The 26,351-nt window shown below is 32.5% G+C and overlaps 1 protein-coding gene across 3 annotated transcripts; it reads right to left on the bottom strand.

The window, feature by feature from the left end:
• Positions 1 to 9,784: 9,784 nt before the first annotated feature.
• On the bottom strand, positions 9,785 to 25,904 carry LOC121229697 (uncharacterized). Of its 3 annotated transcripts, none has more exons than XM_041114530.1 (8): positions 25,694 to 25,904; positions 25,429 to 25,457; positions 23,725 to 23,841; positions 13,880 to 13,949; positions 13,312 to 13,556; positions 12,730 to 12,840; positions 12,222 to 12,273; positions 9,785 to 10,314 (listed from the first exon to the last, which is right to left on the bottom strand). In XM_041114530.1, the coding sequence occupies exons 3-8, from the start codon at positions 23,815 to 23,817 to the stop codon at positions 9,800 to 9,802; spliced, it is 1,086 nt and encodes a 361-aa protein (XP_040970464.1). In that variant the 5' UTR covers positions 23,818 to 23,841; positions 25,429 to 25,457; positions 25,694 to 25,904; the 3' UTR covers positions 9,785 to 9,799. The 3 variants fall into 3 exon arrangements, with proteins under 3 accessions (XP_040970464.1, XP_040970463.1, XP_040970462.1); XM_041114529.1 differs by having other exon boundaries at positions 25,429 to 25,513; positions 25,694 to 25,880; XM_041114528.1 differs by lacking the exon at positions 25,429 to 25,457 and having other exon boundaries at positions 25,694 to 25,894.
• Between the last annotated feature and the right edge of the window lie 447 nt (positions 25,905 to 26,351).

Here is a 26,351-nt window from a genome sequence, read left to right as displayed (position 1 = left end):
GTATACAGCACCTTAACATATCTTCCAAAATCTGAATCACTCGCTCTGATTGTCCATCTGTCTGAAGGTGAAAAGATGTACTAAATTTTAACTTAGTACCTAAAGCTTCCTGTAGTTTATTCCAAAATCTCGAAGTAAACCTCGGATCTCGATCAGAAATAATTGATGTCGGCACCCCATGTAATCTCACAATTTCTAACACATATAATTCCGCTAACTTATCAAGCGAGAAATCTGTTCTGACCGGAATAAAATGCGCCTACTTAGTTAATCTGTCTACTATCACCCAAATCGAATCTTTCTTTTTCGGAGTCACTGGTAATCCAGATACAAAATCCATCGTCACATGTTCCCACTTCCATTCTAGAATCATTACGGGTTGTAACAAACCTGTAGGCACTTGATGTTCAGCTTTTACCTGTTGACAGATTAAACTTTTTGCCACAAATTCACAACTTTCCCATTTCTTACCAGGCCACTAATACATTTTTTTCAAATCACAATACATCTTCATACTACCTGGATGAATCGAGTACATACTACTATGAGCCTCTGATAAGATATCCTTCTTCAATTCTAGATTATTCGGGACACAAATTCTATTACGATGGTATAACATACCACTATTATCAATAGAGTAATCTAAGTTCAAATTATCCCGAACCATTTGCCGTTTCAACACCAACTTCGGATCTTCATCTTGCAATTCCCGAACTCGTTGAAAGAATACTGGTTTTGTCTTTAATTCAGCTAATATAGAACCATTTTCATTAACAGACAAATGAGCATTTAACGCCCGAAGAGCAAATAATGATGATTTCCGGCTAAGTGCATCTGCCACTACATTTGCCTTACCCGGATGATAATCAATGATAAGATCGTAATCTTTCAACAGCTCTAACCATCGCCTCTGTCTCAAATTCAGCTCTTTCTGCGACATTAAATATTTCAAACTTTTATGGCCTGTATACACATAACATTTCTCTCCATATAGGTAGTGTCTCCAAATTTTTAAAGCAAATACTATGGCAGCTAATTCAAGATCATGTGTAGGGTAGTTCCGATCATGTGGTTTCAACTGTCAAGAAGCATATGCTACAACTTTTCCTGACTGCATCAATACACAACCTAAACCATTCAGAGACGCATCACTGTATACTACATATGGCACACCTGATTCAGGCTGAGTTAACACTGGAGCCTCTGTCAACATTTTCTTTAATTGATCAAAACTTCGTTGGCACTCTTCAGACCATACAAACTCAACATTCTTTTGTAATAATTTAGTTATCGGTGAAGCAATCAGTGAAAAGTCTTTCACAAATCGACGATAGTAACCAACTAATCCAAGGAAACTTCGCACTTCCGTAACATTCTTTGGAGTTTTCCAATTAATCACCGCTGACACCTTACTCGGATCTACCCGTATACCATCAACTGACACAATGTGACCCAAGAATCCCACTTCATGAAGCCAAAATTCACATTTACTAAATTTTGCATATAACTGTTTTTCCCTTAATATCTGTAGTACAATTCTCAAGTGCTGAGCATGCTCGGATTCTGTCTTTGAATAGATCAGTATATCGTCAATAAACACAACCACAAATCTATCCAGGTAAGACTGGAAAATTCGATTCATTAAATCCATAAAAGCAGCAGGAGCATTTGTCAAACCGAATGGCATAACTAAGAACTCATAATGACCATACCGAGTTCTAAAAGCTGTTTTCGGCACATCACATTCCTTTACCTTTAACTGATAATACCCAGATCTGAGATCTATTTTTGAAAACACTGCAGTATCCTTAAGCTGATCGAATAAATCATCAATACGAGGCAAAGGATATTTATTTTTAATTGTTACCTTATTCAGTTGCCTGTAACCTATACACAACCTCAATGAACCATCCTTCTTTTTCACAAATAAGACAGGTGCACCCCATGGCGACATACTCGGTCTGATAAACCCTTTGTCTAACAGCTCTTGCAGCTGCGTTTTTAACTCTCTTAATTCTGCTGGAGCCATTCTATACAGTGTCACCGATATGGGAGCTGTTCCCAGAAGTACATCTATCACGAACTCAACTTCTCTATCGGGTGGTAAACCTGGTAATTCTTCAGGAAATACATCCATGAATTCATTTACAACAGATAGTTGCTCTAACTTTGATTCAGAACTTCGAGTATCAAGAATATAGGCTAAATAAGCCTCATTTCCTTTACACAACAATTTCTGAGCAGACATAAAGGAAATCATTCTAACCATATCATCCAAATTTCCAGACTCAACCAAAATAATATCTCCTGTTTGACATTTCAAGCTAATTCGTTTTTTCTCGACAATTCACTACCGCGTCATGTTTCATTAACCAGTCCATGCCCAAGATAATATCAAATTCACGAAAGGGTAGCAGCATCAAATCAGCGGGGAAATCACAGCCCTTAACTTTCAGTGGACAGTTATGACATATTAAATTAACTACCACACTTTGACCTAACGGATTTGTAACTTGTACATCATAATCAATAGGCTCAACAAATAAATTCTTTTCAGATGCTAACATAGTGCAAATATATGAATGAGTAGACCCAGGGTCTATTAAAGCATACACAGGAACATCATAAAGATAGAAAGTACCAGCAATTACATCTGGAGCTGTTGCTTCTTCTCTTGCTCGAATGGCATAAGTACGAGCAGGGGCCCTAACTTCTGATCGGCTAGCAATATCTTTCATACCCGAATGAGTAGCCCCTGTAGCACTGCTCTGACCAGAGCGTCTTCCTTTTTGAGGAGGAATTTTCTGTTTCTCCCTCTGTTCCACTTCTTCTACTTGTAATTGGGGACAATCACGAATAAAGTGATCAGTGGCCTCACATTTATAACAAGCCCCTAACTTACTTCTACATTCACCAGGGTGACTTCTTCCACAATGTTGACACTTAGGCCTTTGGGTATTTTGTACACTACCCACACTAACAGCAGGTCTGTCAGATGCTTTGTAATCAGATTGTCTTGGCCTACTTTTTCCTGATCTTTCCGGTGCTGAAGTGGCTCGACTGAATTCCTCTTTAGATTTCTTCACTGGTAAAGCCGAAAATGACTTAGATGCGCTTCTTTTGAAAGATTCTTTACTTCTTCTATCTCGTTGCATCTTTCTACTATATACTTCTTCAAGCTTCTGAGCACGATCTAATAGAACAACAAATTCTCGTATCTCAATCCCCCCTATCATCATTTTAATCTCATCATTAAGCCCTTCTTCAAATCTGATACACATTTCTTCTTCAGTGGGTACTATATCTCGAGCATATTTGCTCCGATAGACAAATTCTCTTTCATATTCAGCCACTGACTTGTTTCCCTGTCGCAAGTCGAGAAATTCTCTTTTCTTCTTATCCAGATATCTTCTACCGACATATTTCTTCTTAAATTCATTTTGAAAAAATTCCCAAGTGATCTTCTCAGCCGGTACAACAGCTTCTATTGTTTCCCACCAGTTATAAGCTTCTTCTTTCAATAATGACACGGCACATATTAAGTAATCATCTGGTGAGCATGCCATTTGCTGAAAAACCCTCATTATACTTTGTAACCAATATTCAGCTTTAACGAGGTCATCATCTGTTCTTCCCCGAAATTCTTCAGCCCCATGTTTTCTGAGCTTTTCAAATGGAGAACGTTTGCCAGATTCAGTTGTCGGAGGAGGTGGAGGAGCAATCGGGGGTACTACCGATGTTGAGATAGGGGGAGGAGGTTGCGGAGTCTGATTTCTTTCTCGCACATTCTCATTATACCACTGATTCATGAATCCATAAATCATATTTTTGAGTTCTTGTTCTCGTATCAATGAAATCGGAACTTCACTACTTGTTCCTTATTCTGAGATTTGTACTCTACTGTTAACTTCTTCTTGCTCAGTTTGTTCTGGTCTATCTGACATCTTTTCAAATCGAAGATAATCTATAATAAAAACAAGGATTAGATCGGATCATACACATCACACCATCACAGATTTATATGGCATGTAATTCTAGACACTTTTCACATCATACATATTCCGAGAATCGGCTAAACCAAAGCTCTGATACCAATAAAAGTAACGCCCCTTACCCGAGACCGTCGCCGGAGTCGAGCACAAGGCACTACTAAACTTATTTGAGCACTTAACCAAATTCAGATAATTTATATCATACTTTTCAGACAAGCTGTCCAACTGCGTCATAGTTGCTAAAAAAATCATATCTCGAGTTATAAAACTTGAAATCCAAATCCGTAAATTTTTCCCGAATTTAGACTCATATATCTACTTACCAATATTTTTATATAATTTTTTTTTGGTTCAATTAGTACAGTTTATTAGTTAAATTCTCCCCTATTTTAGGGTTTGACTACTTTGACCCCTGTGCACTACGAACCAAATTTCTCCATGTATAGAATTCAAATAACCATAACGTTTCTTTCTCTTAAAAATATACCCAATCAGGAATCCATACATATACAGTATGACTTATAATTATTTTTTTGTAATTTTTAATGATTTTTACAAATTAGAACAAGGGAACTCGAAGTCATTCAGACTCTGTCTCACAACAATTTAAATATCTCATAACATAAAATCCAATTGCATGCATCGTTTCCTCTATATGAAACTAGACTCATTAGGCTTTAATCTCATTTTTTTCTTAGCCCTTAACTCAATTTCCACAATTTATGGTGAATTTTCAAAGTCAAACTACTGCTACTTACAAAAACTGTTTTAGTACAAATATTGTTAACTAGTTTATAACATCTTTACTTCAATTCATTCAAACTCTATACATGCAATATAAATCTTCAAACATAAAACAAAAACTACCGGAATTGATCTGAATAGTGTGCCTTGTTGTGTTGATCCGATCTACCAACTTCACTTTAATTCAATCTACAAAAGAAATTATCAAACACACACAAGTAAGCTTATTGAAGCTTAGCAAGCTCATAGGCATAATAACACAAATCTTATCAAATATTGTACACAATCATATATCTATTAGTTTAACTATTTCCTCCTCCAAATCACAATTTCATTAATAACTCATTTGAATAATTTCCATATGGCTACTCACAATTTAACTCCCTTAGGCCCATTTCTCATTTACTTCATTGTCAAATTAGGGAACAATAAGGGAATTGAGTGCTTCATTATCACATTGCCATAGTAAACTATGGACTTTCACATTGTTACGCATCACACACCTAAGCCATAGCCTTGCCATGGTCTTACACGGTTCACATATCATACCGAAGCCATATCCCAGACATGGTCTTATACGGAATCACATTATCACATTATACCGATGCCATAGCCCAGCTATGGTCTTATACGGAGTCACATTATCGCATATTTTCCGTCAATTCATAAGGGTCACAGAATGGAAGCACTCAAATCCATTGTTCCTACTAATTTGTACTTTTAGTTACACATTATTTATTAGTTAATGCAAATTGATAGTATTCATCAACAATAAAATACTTTAACAATCATAAGATTTTCGTAACAAAACATTGAACTTTGCCATATGAACTTACCTGGGCTAATTTGCAAAAGTCATAGAAATTTAGGGACTATTCTTGAATTTTTTTCCTTTCCACGATTCAGTTCGTTTTCTTGATCTATAATTATAAAATCATTCCTTCATTAGCATCCATTTCAATTCTATTCTATTTCACAATTTATGCCCTTAAATTTTTGAAATTACACAATTACCCTAAACTTTTCAATTTTTATAATTTAGTCCTTTTTATTTAATTGACTACCTAATCGTTAAAACTTCTCAACCAAACTTTAATACTAGCTAAATGAAACTTCATAAATATTTATAGCTTGATTTTCAAATTCGAGGTCTCGATATCTCGTTTTTGACCCGTTTGACCTAATAAATTCTTTCAATTCACTAATTTCACCATTTCACAAATTCTTCTAAATTCTTACTTGACTCATAAATATTAAATTACTATCTTGTTCAATCTTATTTGTTAGATATAGTGATCTCAAATCACCATTTCTGACACCACTGAAAATTAGGCCGTTACACATACTTCATTAAGTCTTGCATTAATAAAGTTGTACGTGCATGAATGAATCAATTAATCTTCAAGTTCTTCCCCCAAGTTAATGCATGAATAACAACATTCAATGTGCAACATTTATATTATATCTTCTCCCTTGGACGTGCATACATATAAACCGTGCATAAATGACAACCAAATGGTCATATTAAACTCCTTTAGCTTCCACCGTTCATGCACATGATGAACCAGTGTATTCGGCCATAAATGAATATTCAAGATGGACTTGAAGTGGCTAGCCGAATGGTCCTACAAAAACAAATATAAATAGATGGTTAGATCAATTCAAGCAAACCACAAATTGAATTAACACACATGACACAAAGAAATCAGACTTAGGACACTTTTAACATAAATAACATAAAGCATAATTGAACGCACGAAATAAAAAAGTTGTAGATAAAATGACATGCAAGTTTATTGAAAAATAAAGATAAAATTATTCTAAAGGACTCAAGGTGGTCGAATGGATAGTTCAAGCCCACTAGAACAGTCATCCTTCACTTGGATCACTTGAGTCAATGTTGGATTTGGGCCCAACCCATCTTGAACGTAACTATCTTGGACTTGGCTCCAAAACCCACACATCAACCTATTAAGGGCTTCCTTGAAACGTTTAGCTCGGGCCTTTGTAATAGGCCCAACAGGCACTTTTAAGGGATCTAACAAAACCTTTTGTGTTCCTTGAGCTAATGGATTTTGAAAACTCTGTCCATTACCATCCTTCAAAGGTCCATTAAAATTTGATATTACACTTGAGCCCACGATCACATCACTATGTCTATGTTGAAATCCCAACCGTAACGTAAAATCTGGGCTTCCACATGATTCACCCAGAAGATTTCGAATAGAAAAATCTCACAAAACTTTTCTAGAGAGAAAGAACTTTGCTAATAGTCAAAGTTTCGATTGCAATAACGCTAAAATTGGGATTAATTCTTCCATTTATTCAAGACTATTTTTTTAATGGAAATTTAAACCTAAGAGGAATATTAGGAATTATTGCCAAATGTGATGTACTCCTTTCTATAAGGAGATATTAGATGTGTTTAGTTATTATTTCTTTGCACATATTTTAGAATGTTTTAAGCAAAAAAATGAGTCATTTTAGTTTGAGTTTGAGTTTTTAGGTGTTTAAGTAATAAAAGTGTGACTTTTAGTAACTTAAATGTTAATATACATTTTTAGTATCTAAATAAGATTGTATGATTATATAAGACTTATTGGGAGCAAAAGATGCATTGTAAGGATTAAATTACAACTAAAGTCATGACCACCAACTAAGGGAGTCATGATAATGAAGAAATAAACAAAAAAGAGACTAAAGCAGACTCCACGTCGCGATGTTGCGACGTTACCTATGTGCATTTATTTAAAAAAAGAATAGATACTTTATAATTTATTGTTATTTTCAAAGAAAAGGATATTTTCCAAAACAATTGTTTCTTGGAAAAGAAATCAGTTGTGCGTTATTATATAAAAAGTACCTAGATCAACGAAGTACATATCGAATAAAGTAGGATAGGAAAAAAAAATTTACCGAATATTCATTAGAACTTGTTGAAATAGGATAGCATACCTACCTATCCTTCTCTCCACCAAACCTAACAGCTCTCGTATCCATCATTGGTGTTGCTCCCACGTCTGCATGAGATTGAGCAACACTTGTTGTAACACATACTAATTCAATTGTATACTTGTTTTCCTGTCTTACCAATACAATACATTCGTGGACAAATAAAACATGTTTACTTTGTTAGATAAAAGGATTGAAAAACCTTTTTCTTCCTTGCATTTCCTTAGAATTGTCTTATAGGTCTATTTATCTGAAATTTAAAGTTTACGTTATTGCATGTTTTGAGTACCTTCTCCTTCATTCACTCGTACGTCCGTTTTAAGTGTGCATCTGTCTCAAATGCAACATGTTTGGAATTGTTTTATAGGACTTGTACATATTGTTCTTTAGAAAAACAAGTTGGTATTAAATCTCAAATTCACCGTATCATGATTTTAGCCTTGGAGATACTAATCCAAAAGCTTAGGAAATTCGATGGCATAAGCTTCAGAATTAATGAAGAAAAAGAAATGGTATACAAACCTCATGATAGTTTTTGTGAAGCCGAAAGATGAACTTTTTATAACCCTCACAATATCACACTAGTGTAGATAGTTAATCTAGATTGATAGTTCTTTTCTGCATTCAAAGGGATAATTTTTTATTGGATTAAATAGTTAATAGGAATATTAATCTAAACCACTTTATTTTCTATTTTCATTACACCTAATTTTACTTCTACTCAAATGATAAGCCCCAAGTATTTAATCTGTATCCAAAAAACTTGAAATATTTTATTTATACTCAAATGAACTTTTAACATAAATCAGCATTTCATTGGAAAATAAAAGCCTTACTGTCATAAAAACAAATTGGTTTGAGTTCAAAAAATGTATAGATATTATCTAGTAATTTGATCCTTTGTAATTCAAAATAATAAAGGACGTTGTCACAATTAACCAGCTATCATGCTTACTCTGAAAAAAGAAAATATATACAGAATCCAAGCATTTGACTTATAGACAGGATGGATTAAAAACTAATGGAGGAAAATCCGACCTGATATGTTGAAATTTTGCTTCTTTCTAGGGGCCTAAAAGTCAAAACCATGTATTTGCTATTCACAACCAACAGAGGTTGAGATGTTGTTGACCATTAACTTGAAAGCAAGATTGGCCAAAACTATATGGCCAAACCAAGCCTTGGATGCAGTTACTCTTTCCTATACAAAACCAAAAACAGTCAACTCTATAAAAAGATTTCTGAAGTACCGGCAAATTTGTAAATCCAAGTCAAGCTGCTCCTTCGGATTCGAATGGCCATTACATCCACCAATCTTTGCAACAAAAACAAAGAAAAATGTAAAACGATGAGAATTTCTGATCTAGAGAAATAATTAGCAATCTTCGTAAGGCAATATAGAATTGACAGCAGTAAATTATTCGCATAAAAATTGGAATAACAACTACTACCTTGATGCAAAATAGAAAAAAAAAAAAAGCCTTACTACACAAGGCAAACAACAACGACAGGTTACAGGCTGATTATACGTCGGCAGCAAAATAAACTCATTATTCAAGGGATTCATTTTTGTACTTCACCCCAAAATGGCAAACTATGTGTCCACTTTCTCTCAACATTATCAACATCTATGTTGCTTGGATGCAGGTGTGAGTGCCGGATACAGATATGTGTCCAACATGGATGAGTTCAATTTTCTTTTAAAAGTTTTTCAATGCATTCAAAGGATCATATCTCCATACTCATCTCCGGATATATGTCCCAACATGAATGTTGAACACAGATACTTCAAGAAAAATGAAAAACAGAGCAACATACACCTACACCTGGACTCAGAAAAATGTCTAAAACAAGACTGCATCCTACATAGGTATATTTAATTTTTTTTCACACGAGGAAAGTCATACTCTCATACCCTATATACAAGCATGTGTTGAATGCAGGTGCTAGATACATTAAAAGAGGAATTATCTCCATAAGCCTTACTAAATAAATCTCAACACTAAAGTGCAGCAACAGTGCTCAAGATCTAGGCATAAACCAACTTAATCAAATTATAGGCAAATACTCAACAATTATTAATCATGCAAACTAACCTTCTGCATATGCACTCATTTTGGTATAGATGGTTCACGATGTTCTATGAACTTCCAAGAAGACGTCAAATTATTTGATAATGGCGTTCCGAAATCTAAGATGCGTTTAAGCCATTTAACCCGACAAACAAGTTCCTCCAAATCCAAAATTGCAGCTTCTATTGTGTCAGAGTAAGTAGAATTCAAGCAAACACTTTCTTCGGTTTTCATCTTCTTTAACCCACTACCATCATATTTGTCCACCATCCCCGGCACTTGTGTTGAGGCATATTGAATATGTGGACTTGAAACACCATATGAGCAATTTCTCTTTTTAGGGACATCATCCACAACATCAAGGCCTACAGTTTTCTTTGTAATGTTCGTATGTTTTTCATTCAAAGATTTCTTCACCGATTGCTTTCCTTTATAAGAGCCAGTTGAAATATGAGAAGATAAAGAACCCTTATGCTTGGTTGGTGCTTTCTCTGTTGATTGAACATCAATTTCCCTCTCCCTAACAATGCAATCTATCAAGTTTGGGGAGTCCCCTGCAACCACCATTTTCCATGTAAGCGTACAAGATAATTGTCACAGTCCAAACCAACTTAAAAGGCATTATCCCTTTGGTCCATTGGACCTAATGGTTTTGTCTACAGAAGGTGCCTCACAAGTTGAGGTGGTGTGAAGATTTATATCATAAGACCAACTTTAGTACACAACTGATGTGGAACTCATAGCTTCTATCAAGGACCATGACATCCTCTTGCAATCCAATAAAGGCTCATTGTCCTTAGTGGAAATCACTAGTGCCCCTAAGGTTAACTCTAGTACCAAATGCCACAATCCACACCAACTTGCAAGGTATTGTCCACTTTAACCCATGGATCTAACAGTTTTCTCCACAAAAGGCAGACATTGATATCATAAAACCAACTCTAGTAAACAATCTATGTGGGATTCATGGCTCCCTACTAGGCCCATGACATCCCCCCAAACTCCAATAAAGGCCCACTATCTTTAGTGAGACATCGCTATTATCCCCAAAGTTAGCTCTGATACCAAATGTTGCAATTCACACCAACATACAAGGTATTATCCATTTTGATTAATTTAGCCTTACAATTGTCCAAAAAGGCGCTTCACTGGTCAAAGATGGTTTTAACACTTGTATTTCCATAACACTAGTACACAGCTAATGTGGGATTCATGGCTCCTTTCTAAGACCATGATACTAAGAAAAAGTCAACACACAAGGAATAAGAAGATCCAGGAAGCACTACTTTTCCCCTTACAAAAGAAGTCTTAATATACTACCATTTTGATGTGCAATAGAATGACAAAAATGGTTATCAAACAAAAATTAAGAGGTGAGACTAGTGTGTCAACAAGCACAAAGAACTACACTTTGCTATGATATCGAACATGGGCATCTAACACATGTATGGTTGAATTTTTTAAAAATTTTCATGTATTTGCAGGATCTTTAGATATCATGTCCCCATATCCATATGTTGGGATGAGTGCCAGACACGAGTTGTTCAAGAAAACTATATAGTCAAAGCAACAGATGTGAATGATCTATAGGTCAGAGCATTAACAACTACATAGAGCTTCTTCTATGGTTTGATATAACTACCATACAACCAAGCTAGAGACTAGAAGGGATTTTATGCAAAAATAATATACTTGAAGTTAAACCAACTAGATTGGACCTAATCAAAACAAAAAGACTAAAAAGAAATCAAAAGTGAAAGATCAATGAGAGCAAACACCAAACTCATGCCAGGAAATGCAAATGTGCAACAAAAAAAAATTGATAGAAAACCATTTTTGACCTTTCATGTGTTTTCACTAGGTTTGGAAGTAATCAAAATATTGAAAGAAAGTTTTAATGCAGCCACGGAAGAGTCACGATAGATTAGAAACGAGGGATAACATGTGCAATAAACATGTATTATGTCAAACAAAAAGCTTATAAAAATGACATTATCTGATAAACATAAATAAAATCTTTACATTAAAGAATGATTCTAATAACATTTAAATAATTATAATTATATAGTCAGTTACTCCTTTTCTAGATATACATTCTAGTGAAGTTATATGAAATACTTGAATAGGGTTATCATTTTGATAAATTAGGAACTATTGTTTGTTCATACATGTGCGCGCACGCAGGTGTAATGACTCTTAACAAAATACAATTATATAGAAGGTAACATGTTTAATACATAAAAATATAAATTAGTTTCAAAACTTAGAAGAAATATTCTCTTATATCAATTGAAAAAATATGCCAAGGCAACTTTCAAGGTTGCAATAAGGCAAAGTTAAGCTTACCATAAGTTTTGAGACAGATAAATCAGAATGAAAACAGAACATTCTTTTCATGCATACACATAATCATAAGTCAAAACACTTGAGCAGCCAAAAGAATGTTTAGATGCATTCTTACCTCGATAAAGAGGCTTAACTATTCGAGCACAATAAAGATGATATTTACCCCCCTACAACAACCAGATCGGAAAAAATTGATAAGCATTTAAGGATACAATAACCACTTTCCTGTTAACACATATTGCTTTAGACATAATTGGATAAAGTAGATCCACAGATGAAGAGACATATTGCACCAAAGAACTGCTTTCTAAATTCCAGATATAAAGAATACCTATTGTCCAAGTTGAAGAAACTTCATAAAAAGAATACCAAAGGTCATGGGTCAAATTACAGTGAAAATTGAGAAGTGCATACAAATCTATAACTTACTAAGTTCTCTAACTCCGTTTTCATTATTTTCTATCATGTCAAACTCGGTTTTTAGATTGTTCTAATATCAATTTGTTATACTTCATTGCATCAACAGATATTGGGTGTTGAACAAAATCAACACAAATACTAAGCCAGGAAATAGCCTAGATTAGATTAGATAAAATGCAAGAGAAAGAGTGTGGGGCAGTAACCTTGGGTAGCTTCCAGCCTTCATCCACAGACCAATCCAGTGATGGACGCAAGTCTTTGCAAGAAACATCATATAAACACCCTTCACCCTCAGGAGGAGGTGGCAACTCAATCTGTGTAAACAAGTGAAACCAAGAACATTAGAACAGAAACAACCACTAGATGTAATTCTCAATAAGAAAAGTGTTCATATGGATAGGCACTTGAGAACACCTACTATAGATAGATGGGATATATAATCACATTATTTCTCAAAAACATTACGAACTAATGCATAAGAAAAATGGTATCTCATAAGAGAATAATATTCAATTGAGATTTAAACCACCTAATACTAACTTCAAAGGATGTTTGGACATGCGACATAAGAGGTGTGGATACTAGGTAGAGTAGAAACGACAAATAGGCATTTAAGAATATATCTCATCCAACTATAATTGTACCACAACTTATATGATATGGGCCTACAGTTACAGGAAACAAATATAGATGCATCTTCCAAATGGCTTTTGAAATAAAATGCAAGGACAAGATATATTGAGAACTCTGCTCTATTAGAAAAATCATAGATAAAAAGATATTACCTTAAAATTTTCATCGTCCAACTTTTCAATTATTGTCCCAGTCCAAAAGCAATTATCAGTCCACCAATCTACCAAATCACCCACCTTCCAAGAATCATTGACTATAACAACCGTCTCTGAAATTGTATTGACGTCAGGCATCTGACTTTCATGGTAAACAGAAGGAAAGCAAGGGCGCACCATCAAGCTTCGCTTATTATCCTTTGGTTTACGAGACTTTTGATATAACTTTGTCCAACGTATTTCTGTAAAAGGAATACATTAACGAAATATTGAAATTTTATCAAAAGCAACACAATTTAATTTCTCACAATAAGGTTATTTTGTGCAAACTCATATATATATATGGAACTTTGAATTTTTAGGCAAATTCCTTTTTGAATGTATTGATTTTGTTTTCTTTAAAAAAATCACTTTTGGAGGGAGTTTTGTAATTCATATAGCATGGTTCACTTGACCATTAGGTCAAGGAACAAATATTTTTCCCCTACTTTTATTATTGACCTCTTATGAAATTATATTGAGTGGAATTCTAAAACAATGGCTTAGCTCGATAGAGAGTACTTACTCTCATCTGGAAAATCAACATATTTCAAGGCATGTCCTAGTTCCTTGTTCCTCCAACCAATTTCCTTTATCTAAAAAAAAACACAAATATAAAGAACAAGCAAATTGTTGTCTCATTTGAAAATTAACAAAATACTAACAAGAATAACTTTAAAAATTTAAAGGGAAGAAAACATTCAAACTATAAAGTCTTAATCTACTCAACAACACGTTCTTTATAAAACTAGACATAAAAGTTTGATGGCTTAAAATTAACATTTCAAAAAAGTTCAATTTCCAGAATATTAATTAACCATTTCTCTTTCAAGTACCTATTCATTTATCAATATGATTATCAATTTTAAGCTTATTTTCCAAAACAATCATCACATGGGAGTCTTACTTAACAAGAACATACAAAATATAAAACTACAAACACAAGAAATTATATGAAAACCCAAGGCTTAGATAAATAATAGAAAAGGTACCACAAAGCAAACATGGGGAAAAGAAGAATATTTAAAGAAAAGAAAGGAAATTCGAAGAACATGTGAATCGACTAGAGCAAAATACTTATGATGACATAAATAAGTGACCTAGTTGTGTCTCATTGACCCTTGTAAAGCTCAAGGCAACATTTCACTATGTGCAAGTATAAAGATGAGACTATTTTAAACTTTATAAGTAATCATGCACATTTGCAAGGATGGTATTATTTTCCAATACAATAACACAAGGCATTTAGATGAGAAACTATTAGAGTACTTCTAGTAATAGGTTTAACCCTATTTAAGTTACTTAAGTACATTATTAGTAATGTGATTTTTTCTTTTTTGACGGTTGAGAGTATAAGATAACCTTGTAGCACTTTTCACTAATTCATCATCCCAAATCAGGACTAAAAAAGCTATTAAGTTATGCCGAGAGGGAAAAGTGACTAATCATATAGAACATTAGTGGTAATCTTAAATCTTCTTGTTTGATTCAATTAGCTTGAATGTAAATTTATTTTATTTGGTTGAGAGGATATAAGATAACCTCATAGCACTTTTTACTAAATGATCCTTAATAACAAATAAAAACTAGAAAAGCTATCAAATTATACAAAGAGTAAAAGGTGACTAAGAAAAATATGAATAAAATGTAATATTTTCTCAATTTATAATAAATAAAATAATAGAAACCCTCGTAATAATATTAAGGGTAAAGTACAGTAGAGGCCACCCAACTAACTTTTTTTTTCTTTTTTGATTATCCAACTATGAAAAGTTACAAAATAGTTACCCAAATATTAGCAAATTTCCTTTTCTTTTTTGAACTCATTATAGTTCTGATCATATTTGCCCTTTTTTACACAATGCCTAGAACTACCTATAGCCATTTCCCAACCCATAAATATGAAGATAATGCGCTTCAACGCACTCGAACTCACGTTCTACTGCATTGGCAACAAATACCCATGTCAATTGAGCTAAGACTCAATCGATAAGTATTAGTAAATTTCCTTTTTGGTCACTCGACTATTCAATTTTATCATTTTTAGTCACCAGCTAGCTAACATAAAAATGAAAACACCAAAAAATCTAAGATTGTTGGGTGATCATTTTATAACTTTTCATAATTGTGTGACTACTAATGTAGTATACCCTAATAATAATTAATTAAAAATTAAGTTGATACAATAAACAAAATGTAATAAATCCATAGAACAATAAACTAATAGACAAAATGTCAAGTTTCCTCAACTTACGATAAAAGAATAATAATAACTCACATAACATAATAATTAACTAATTAAAAGTTAAACATAATAGACAAAATGCAATAAAACCGAAAAATAAACCAAAAATACATGTTCTACTCGGGAAGAAAATACAATTGAATACGAAAGAAAGGATCCTATATGCAGCCAATAAAAGACTTTCATCCATGATGCAAAGCAAGAATGCAATGCAATGACTGGTAATTATGGTGATATTAAAGAGCTTTCACTTTTGGTAGGTGAATATAATCTAATGAATGGGGTGGAGAATGAGAGCAATGCCTCTTTCGAGATGGAAACTATTGAAATAACAACAGAGGATAAGGGAACTGATGTAGATTCAAAGCAGCCAAAAGCTGAAGAAAAAATGAAAATTGGAAGGCCAAGGTTGACAAGGAAAGAGAAAGAAAAAAAAAAAGAAGTGGAATAGAACTAGAAGATGAAAAATGAATTTACTAGAAAGTTTTTCGATATTTGGCCAATGAAGAGAGATTCCAAAACATGGTTAGGGTTAGAAGGTAGTAAAAATTAAAAAATATATATATTAGGTGGAAATTAGAAAGCCAGTTAGTTTGACAATGTGGAAAAAAAATCTACATTAGATAAAGGAATGCTATGGCAACATTCTGTTACACACTTAAAGAGTGAGTAAAAAAATCATTTTCCATAACATTGGTGACGAAATTGAGAATTTTTCACTTTTTACGATTAAAACAAAAACACGCTAATAGTTAGGTGACTATAGGTAAAGTTTGCCCTAATAATAATGCACAAAACGCACTTATAATAATTAACAAATAAATACAATTGGAACGTTACTTGAGAAAATATATCAAAGAACAAAAAAGTTCGATTCATTTGTTTTTACTATTCAGAGAAAAATGGATCAAAATCATTAAAAATGAGGTCAATTTGTCACAAATTTTAGATTATGAATGTAATGTAAGATTTTACACCTCATCAGATCTAGTCACCTAATCCTTCTACTTTGAGTTGATTATCATAGCAAGAAACTTGCAAACAATTGTTAGCTTGTTTATAAAATACCACTGAACAACCAACTACATGGCTTAGAACATCTCAATAAAATACAACCTTTATTTTACCTTATCATGCACTATTTAAGGCCACTTCTTCAATGAACTTCATACTAAGATGATGTTTTTCTAATTTCAACTGTGTCATCTGGTCTTCATGTATCTTTCTCCCCCATCTATTTGCAAAAACCCTTACACTACATCCTAAGGTAACACTTAACCTTTTTTCCCCCAAAGATGCATCTCCTACCATCATCTACATCTTAGCTCAAAATTTAAACAAGTAATGTCATATGTCACATTCCAAAAGAGCAATGTCATACCCTACACCCAAATCTTCATGTTCCTTATCATTGGTAGCCCAATTAACTTCACCGCCAATGTCCTTTCTTTTTTTTTAACTGTTCACTCTTTCATCACCCTAGTTTCAATTTCCTTGGCTTTAACTCTCCAACTCTAAAATTTGCACTAGCTAATGCACACGTACTTTTCTTTTCTACTTTTTTGCACTTGTTTTCCGAACATGTTGCAAATTTTGTTATCATAATAAAGCGGAGTTTTATATTTGCTCATGTTATCTAATTAACAATTGATTTCTTTTCTCCTTTTTTGGTTGGAATTTGGTTGAAGTACTAAAATACTTTTTATCATCTTTATTTGGTCACACAAGAATTTTATTTTTATTAGGATATTATATGTCAATTTTATTTTTATAATATTTATTTTTAAGTATTTAAAGCTAAGGTTAGAATAAAACTTTATTTGCAAGAAAGCATATTAAGTTTACTTGCAAGAAAGAAAATCTATATAAACGAGTTGTATGCTTTAGAACCATTATTTTCTTTGAATTAATAGAAAACTAGAAGTGGTCTATAACCCTAAGTTTTTTAAAGTTTCATCTTACTAAATTGTTCAACCCTAATTCTTTCTATTTTACTGTTTTCTCACCTAAACCACATCAAATTTGGTTATCAAAACCTAAGTTTATATTACGGTGTGCTTTTAAGTCGTGGTTGGATGCATAAAAGTTTGAGGAAATCAAGATTAAAAAAAAAACAATTGGTTGCACTACGAAGAGCGATTGAAGATTTATGGCATGCAGTTATGCTTGGCTATAGTAGGAACAAAAAGGAACCTTAATGGAGATTTCAAGTGCTAACCACCATTTGGTCATACCAAAAGGTATTCTCGTTGATAAGTCTAATTTTGGTGTGGAAGAAAACCTTATTTATATTGGACCGCAAACCTTGTGGTACAAGGAGGAATGGAGCGATTAGAGCATGCCCTTGAATTAAACGAGGGTGGGATCAATGTTGAAGTTGCTGACTTATGGAAAGATGCACGTGGAAAAGCAAGATGATAATATGTTGGAACCTATCTATGATGAATATCATTAAGAAAGTGAAACAATTGATATGCATCCAGTTTAGAGTCTTTGGTTGTTCATACAATGATAGACACACCTTCAAAAAAAGGGGAGGATTGGAGGCAAGTTGAAAATCTCTAGGATATCTTAAGGGACACAATGTCGAGTGATGGTTCTAAGGTAAAAAGAGTTAATTCGATTTCAACATTGAAACAAGTTTTGAAGGGAAAGAATTCAAATATTGAACTAAGAAAAAGCAAGAATGCTTGACGAAGGAGTCTTGGCCAAAGAGGCATATGAGGACTTTCATTTAATAATTTTGCATGTTCATCTCCCTAGACATTCAGACTTGCTTCTTATTTGGGTGAGCACACCCATCAATGATGATATGTTCTCTAAACCTTCAAAAGTTGCTCCAACTATTCACATCTCTTGGCTGACTTTTCCAATGGCAAAGATATTTTTGGAGGGTGTGTTGCAAAACTAATTGTAGTATTGAATCTGAGTTTGACAATTTGAAAGGCAATCCACAAGAAAGGTAGAAGTTGGATTCCAAGAAAGATAACCGAGTTGCACTTACTGAGTGTATTAGCATTGATTTTGAACATACGAAGCACATTGCATCTACAAGACATTCACTTGAAGCATGGTTAGGTTCTCATATTGATTTAGGTATGGTGGAGAGGTTACAATTAAACATATTTGCTTTTATGGAGCTACTCCTGTTTCCTGAAAGGTTGGGATGACACTTCTAAGCTCCTTGAGAAGATTAATGCTCATAGGTTGCGATGACACTTCTAAGCTCTTTGATAAAATTAATGCAAAAATCATTCATGAGAATCTTAGCAAGTTTTTTTTCCTCTACGTGGTTTTATGCTAGCCACTAATCAATAAGGATTATTTGATTCTAAGTAACAACATAACAAATGATGTTGAAAATTTAAATGATATGCAACTTCCTAAAGCTAAAACAAAGACCGTTAAAGATGTGATTTGTGTTAAAGAAGCTTGGGTTAAATGGGTTATAGATATAAGAGATTTTTGCAGAAACAAATAGCAAAACAACTAGTGAAAGTTCTTAGACAGTGGAAGAAAAGTTGCAAAGAGTTGAATGAGAAAGTTACATTGAGGTGGTGAAATTTCACCAGAGTGAAGTTTCCCAAGCCAAAGAGGATACGAGCCTTTATTTTTATTATAATATTTTATTATATCAATTTTATTTTATAATATTTATTTTTAGATATTTCATAAATGACTAAGGTTATTAGTTATTTTAAGGGTTTAAACTAAAGGTTAGAATAAAACTTTATTTGCAAGAAAGCATAGTAACTTTACTTGCAAGAAAGAAAGTCTAAGTAAATAAGTTATAGGCTTTGGATGTTTAAAATTAGTAAAAGAAAATAAAGGAATTTACACAATCTTTGTTTGGTTAAACATTGGAAAAGAAATTAAATAACTTTAAGATTTTTCCGATTATAACCTTTACCTAAAATAATTTATGTAAAAGCTTAAAAGGGTAAGAAAGACATTTTACAAAGAACTTCTAAGGTGAGCTTTTAAAAAAAGCTTTCAATCACCTCCAACTAACACCACATTACCCAACCAAACAATCTTTTACAACTTCTAGGTTTTGTGTAACTATACAATTACACAATTTTTGTAATATTTTAGGTAATTATGCAAAACACTACCCAATAACATAAACTATTACAACATTTGTGATGTTTTGAATAATTACAACATAAAACATTATCCAATTATATAAATTATTACAAATCTTGTAATGTTTTATTTCACTCGAATTACACAAAAAATTATTCAAGTACACAAACTATTAAAACTTTGGTATTGTTTTGTGTAAAATTAAAACTGAAGGAAAACTCATTAAGAAACAATTACTAAAATTTTACCATTTTACATTTTAAAATAGATTTTACTTTCCTTTCCCCCAAATTGAGGTAAATGAAAAATCAATGTTTCAAGGGAAAGCAAGAGATACTCAACTTGCCTTTATTTCTCTTGCTTAATAAAAATTAATAAAATTATCAAAAATGACAAAGGTTCTCTTTTTTAGTTTTCTTTCTCTTCATTTACTCCAATCCAATCATTGCGTTTTAGAACCCAAACAAACCATTATCTTCTAATTTGTATCCAAACACTAATTTCAAACAAAAGATTGCCTTCTGTTACAACCAACTCTCTTTGATTTTTTTGTCAACATAACAAATAACATGGCATGATGATGTGGCCTAAAGTTAAGGGGAAAAACTCTTCTTTTTTTTTTCAAAAATAATCACGTCCCCTTTTTTTCTATTCTTCCATTCTCTATCCTCCTAAAACTCGCTCTTGGTCCTATTCTTCCATTCTCTATCCTCCTAAAACTCGCTCTTGGTCCTATTCTTCCATTCTCTATCCTCCTAAAACTCGCTCTTGGTCCCTTCACCTAGAATCAATCCAAACATTATATCAAGCCAATACAGGCCATTATCCATGTGGGAATCTACGATTATTTTCCAAGGTTCTTAGCATTTAATAGGCTAAATTGAAGGTACTTGATAGATTGCATTATAAGAGACTATGTATAGCTGATCGACACTTAAGGGAGACTTTAGGTTGAATTATAGCTTACTTTTTGTGTATAAAAGGCTGATTATTCGTGATGTAAAATTCAAAATATAGAGAACTTCTATTTCTTCATTCTAATTCCTCTTAGAATTCTACATGAACTCTTCATAATATTTCTACCAAGGTATAAATGCCATTTGGGTTTTTTTTTTGTTCAGATCTCAACCACGTTCGGCCTTGGTTTATCTATCTAAAACAATGGCATGATCCAAACCCTCATCACATAAGAATCAAGCCATATTTCAAAAACCATGTCTCTTTAAGAAGCTTTGAGTACTGGTGGATCAAAGGGTTCAATCATGCTCATTACTTGTCACAAACTGAATGGCCAAAACTATCCACAATGGACCAAGTTAGTAATGATGTTTATCTCGAACAAAGGTAAAGATGATTACATCACTATTCCTGCCATCCCCCCAAAGATAAAATTATCAACGTTTCAAAATTTAGAGATCAAAAAATAATATGGTTATGTCCTAATTGATCAACATCATGGATAATGAGATGGGGCTCATTTTTCTCTTTTACAATACAACCTACAATTTGGACAATTGCTAAGAAAACATATTCTGACAATGAAACTTAATGCAAGAGCTTCTATTTTTATTATAATATTTTATTATCAATTTTGTTTGAAAATATTTTATTTTAAGTATTAGATATATTATAGACGTTTAAGGTTATTAGTTATCTTTAGGTTTTAAACCTATGGCTAGAATAAAACTTTATTTGCAAGAAAAGATAGTAACTTTAATTGCAAGGAAAAACTTAAGGTTTTTTATAACCCTAAGTTTTCTAGAGTTTCATCTCTTTCCCTATTATAATTCTTTAAGTGCTATTAATTTCTCCCCTAAACCACATCAAAAATACTACCTAGGGCTAGTTTAGCAATGCTTTTGAAAAATGCTTTTGAAAAGTGCTTTTCAGAAGTGCTTTTGAAAAATTTAGTTTAAAATTTGAGTGTTTATCATTGCTGTCAAAAAGTACTTTTGAGAAATAAAATATCAATTTTAGACATGTTATTATTATAACTTATTGTTAATATTTTAATATATAAAATATAAATTTTAAATATTTTTAAGCAAGAAATATTAATTATTTATAAAATTTAATCAGAATATATAAACTATATTTTAAATATTTAAGTATAACTATTAAATATTTATAATTAGTATTTTAAAAACTATTTTTTATTTTTAATTAATGATTTTAACACATTTGTATTAAGTACTAAGAAAAAAATGGGAAGTACTATATTATTTGAGGGGTGAAAAAGTAATTAAACACTAAAAGTACTTTTGGGAGGGAAAAAACAAAAAAATTTAGCTTTTCCTTTTGAGAAGTGCTTTTCAAAAGCACTTCTGAAAAGCTAAAAATTTCAGCCAAAAGCAGCTTGTTCTGCGCAGCTTTTCTTCCAGAAGTGTTTTTGGAGCCAGAAGTGCTTTTAAAAAGCAATGCAGAACTGGCCCTTATTGAATATTAAAGCTATCCTTCATGATTTACAAGGTGAGTTAAATGTAACTCAATATTATAACACTCTTAACCGTAATTAGTAAAAATTAGATATGCTTGAAAAAACCATAAAGAAGGAATCTTTAAGTCCCTGATAGGATTAGACAAGTCCCTTGGTAAAGTAAGGGGGAGAATTTTGAGAAGCAAGCTCCTTCCATTCTTCCAAGAGACTTTTTGAAGCCCAAAGGGAAGAGAGGAAAAAAAAGCTCACACTAAGGACTATGGTATCAACTATGCCTAACAGTTCGACCCTTGCTACTTGAGGAATCAATTTAGTCTATGATGCAAAGCAAAAGAAAATAAGCCTTGATGTGACCATTGTCGCAAACCCGAACATACTCGAGAAAAAAGGATAAGTGCCACGGTTCACACATGAGCAAGGCACCCAAAGGTGCAGGGCAACCCGCCCACGTAGACGAAGACCCCTCCAGGTGCAAACAAGGGCCGCACAAGACCTAGGGAGGCTCTTTTGAGTGTTGTAGGCCCAAAACAGTGCACTTTCGAAACGAAGAATCTAAAGGCTCTCAAAATGTCAACTAACTAAATAACATGTAAGAAGCCTCAAGAGAGTCTGAAATTTACAGGTAAAGACCGAAACCTTGTGAAACCAAGTAAAATGTTCCGAAAGCTCTAAAAGAGCTAGCCTTATATAAAATTGTATAGACTTGTGTAGAACATTCTAGATACACAATATTGATCTTAGGAGCTGACCTATATAAAAGAAACACCCCTCCTCATTTGTACACAGCTTAGCATTTGAACAATAAAGCTTCTAGCATTCTCCCGAATCCCTTACCTCCTCTTAAGTGCTCTCTTGTTGTAAAACCCATTCTTAAGGCTACACTTTATAGATTTGATAGCCTAAATTGAAGGGATTTGATAGATTAAATAATAGGTGAAAGAGAGACTTTAGGTGGATTTTTCTTACTTAATTTTCGTATATAAAAAGCTACTTATTCATGCAATTAAATTCAGAATAAAGTGAACTTTTATTTCTTCATTTTAGTTCCTATAAGCCATGTAAAAAGTTATTTGTATAAAATCAAAGGATAAAAGCTTTTCCAAAAAATCGATTAAACAAGGCAACATCTTCTATATATTTTTTTAAAAAAGGGTTTTAATTGTAAAAAATTATGATAATGAATCATTTTGTTTCTTTTCCACAGTTTAGTCAAAACATATATTGTTAGAATTACTTTTATCTTCCTTTCATTTATTAATTTTAAACATCCACATAATATAATATGTAATCATTACCTTTCATTAATCTTCCTTTTTTTACTTTCATTTATTTCCTTTCCTAATGTTAATACATAGTATAAACCACGATTATGACATGAAAAAAAAAACATGAATGCATCATGAACATGAATTACCAAGTCTAAAATCCATTAAGACTCATAAAGCTCCTATCAAGCATAACAATTGTTTTCTATCATCTTTGAAGAATTTGTTGCATCTTAGTTCGAAATTCAATGTTTCAAAGCTATTTTCCTCAAACCAACATGCAATGACACATAAATTTTTAAGAATAAAAAACACGTTTATATTGCATAATCATATACCTTGCACCTAAACCATGCACCACGATACCCTGGCAAAAATGATCTCGTCTCGACTAGTTGACCAACTTCAAATGGAAGGTTATGGAGATCCATTACAGCAATTTCAAGAGCATGAAGCTACACAACAAATACTTCAACAATTAGTAGGAACTTGTATCTATAACTTTTTGAACAACAAAAATGATATAAGCATCCCATAATAACAAGTATATGAAAGAGACCATGGGGAATAACATAGCAAGAAAAGATTGATATCCTTTTAGATTGATACAATTTAAACCTATACTTCTAATTTGGAGAAATTTTGAACAACAAATTTTGTTGACCTATATATATGATGCTTTGTGTTTTTAAAATGTTAAAATTTTATCATTTTCTCAAATAAGCAAGATAAAAAAAAATTAAACACAATTTGAGTACATAAAAAGTCAACATCATTTGGTCTTACCACTCACTCCCAAATAAAATTCTCTCTTAATTAGTTTATTGATTATGTTTAGATGAAGTCATCTCTAATTAGTTTGTTGTTTATGATTAGATGAAGCTAAAACCAAGGTTTTCAAAATAGAACTGATGGTCAAACCACCAATTTTTAGTCTGATCGATTCAATCGATCCGACCACCAATCCAATCGGTTTACTATTTAATAAAACTTATTAAAAAACACTTAAAAATAAAACAAGATACAAATTTTGGACCAGACTTTTAAAGTTCTAATTTATAAATCATCCCATCTATTTTAGGCCCATAACCAAAATAAAATAAGAAAACCTAAAAAATCTTATCATCATTAACTTTCACTTTCAATTTCTCATTTGTCCTCTCTCGCCTAGCCTCCCTCTCCTTTTTTACCCTCATTTTTCAACAGGAACAACAAAAGAAGTTGATGGTTAAAGGCGGTTAAAGGCGGCTAAACACGGAATCAAATGCAGAGGTTGAAGGCCGAATGGAGGGAGATTGGAGAGAGGCTGAGAGAGCCAAAGAGGACAAATGGATAAGTGAGGATAGTGGTGATTACCTAGGTGGGGATGGGTCTAGGGTTAATAGGTTTCTTTAATTATTTATTTCATTTATTTTTAATTTTCTTTTTCTCTACTTGGGGTTGAATTCTTTCAAAGAACTAGGGTTTTGTATTGTTGGGCCAATTGGACCATTTTTCCAATTTGACCCAACCTCAAGGAGCCCAAAATTTCCAAAGACCGGTTCGATTTGGTCTTTTTTACCAATTTTCCGGATCGCAACCCCGATTTTGCTCAATTAATGATCCAAACAATTTTTTTACTATTGTTTAGACCGATTACCCAATTAGGTTCCCGATTCAACCGACCGATCCAATTTTCAAGACCTTAGCTAAAACCCATAAAAAATTCTCTCTCTATGTTTAGATAAGCTAAAACCCAAATTTTTCTTTGGCTAAAATAAAAAAATTTAAAAGAAAATTCACTTCTCCAAGTAAACTCCTATGTTTTTTTTTATTGTAACTAAATGAAATTATAGATTTATTGTCCATATGTAAGCTCTTGTGGCTTAACAATTTCTTTCAATTTTTTTTTTATAAATCAAGTAACATCAGCTTCCATATTGACAAAAGAATCCAGTAAACAACAATAACAAAAGTTGGCCTTTTGCTTGAAATAAGAACTTAGGTACAAATTGAAGGTAAATGAAATTTTGATTACAATGAAAACACAATAGATTTCTTACCCTTACTTGGCAATTTCGGGTGCAGTACCCTGTCGACACGGGACGGGTCAGATAAAAACACAGCAAACACGGAGGTAGATGAGAACTGAGATGAGAAGAGAAGAAAAAGAAACTGATTTGCAGGGACAAGAAAGAGAAGAGATGGACGATGGTAGGAGGAAAATGATAATAGAAGAAAGGAAAAAGACTTACCAAATAAATGCACAAAAAAATCGTAAAGTTAACACAAAACACTCGAGAAAATCATTAAGGTTTGAAAAATTACCTTGATTAATTTCCTGGCCTCTGGTTTGCTCCTTCGGAAACTTGCAAGTGACGGCCTGGGTTAGGGACAGGAGAAGGAAGAGGGAGAGGGGAAAATAGGAGAAATTGAAAGAGAGGGCAGAAGACGATGATGGTGGGGAGAGGATTGTTTGGTTTTTATTTGGGCAAACATACAGATTTTGAATTTATGTAAGCCCTAAATCACTTTGTCTAATTTTTTTTATTTTATTTTTTATATATAATTAATAAGAAAGCATTCACTTGCTAAAATTAAGTAATTTTACATTATTTTATAAGTCTTTTAACTTATTAATATTTTAATAATTTAACCCTCATATTTTATACTTTATTCATATAAATTATGCATATTAAATTTAATATAAATTAATAAATTAATTTTTTAATTATTCGTTTTATATAAAAAAAATTTAATCGTTAAATATATGTTAATATAAACAATATTTTATATCAACATGATAGAAATATCAAATCGGTTCAAATTTTTAAATGTATGAAAAGTATAAATATATTAATAAATACAACGGTTGGATTGTTAAAATATCAATAATATAAAAAAATTATAGAATAGTATAAAATCCCTTAAATTTTACACCGGTATAAGTAGATATCTCCTCTTTAAATTATACTATGCTATTTAT

The sequence above is a fragment of the Gossypium hirsutum genome, chromosome A05 (genome assembly GCF_007990345.1).
Source record: "Gossypium hirsutum isolate 1008001.06 chromosome A05, Gossypium_hirsutum_v2.1, whole genome shotgun sequence".
NCBI classification, from domain to species: Eukaryota; Viridiplantae; Streptophyta; class Magnoliopsida; order Malvales; family Malvaceae; genus Gossypium; species Gossypium hirsutum.
This window is presented reverse-complemented; position numbering and strand designations above follow the sequence as displayed.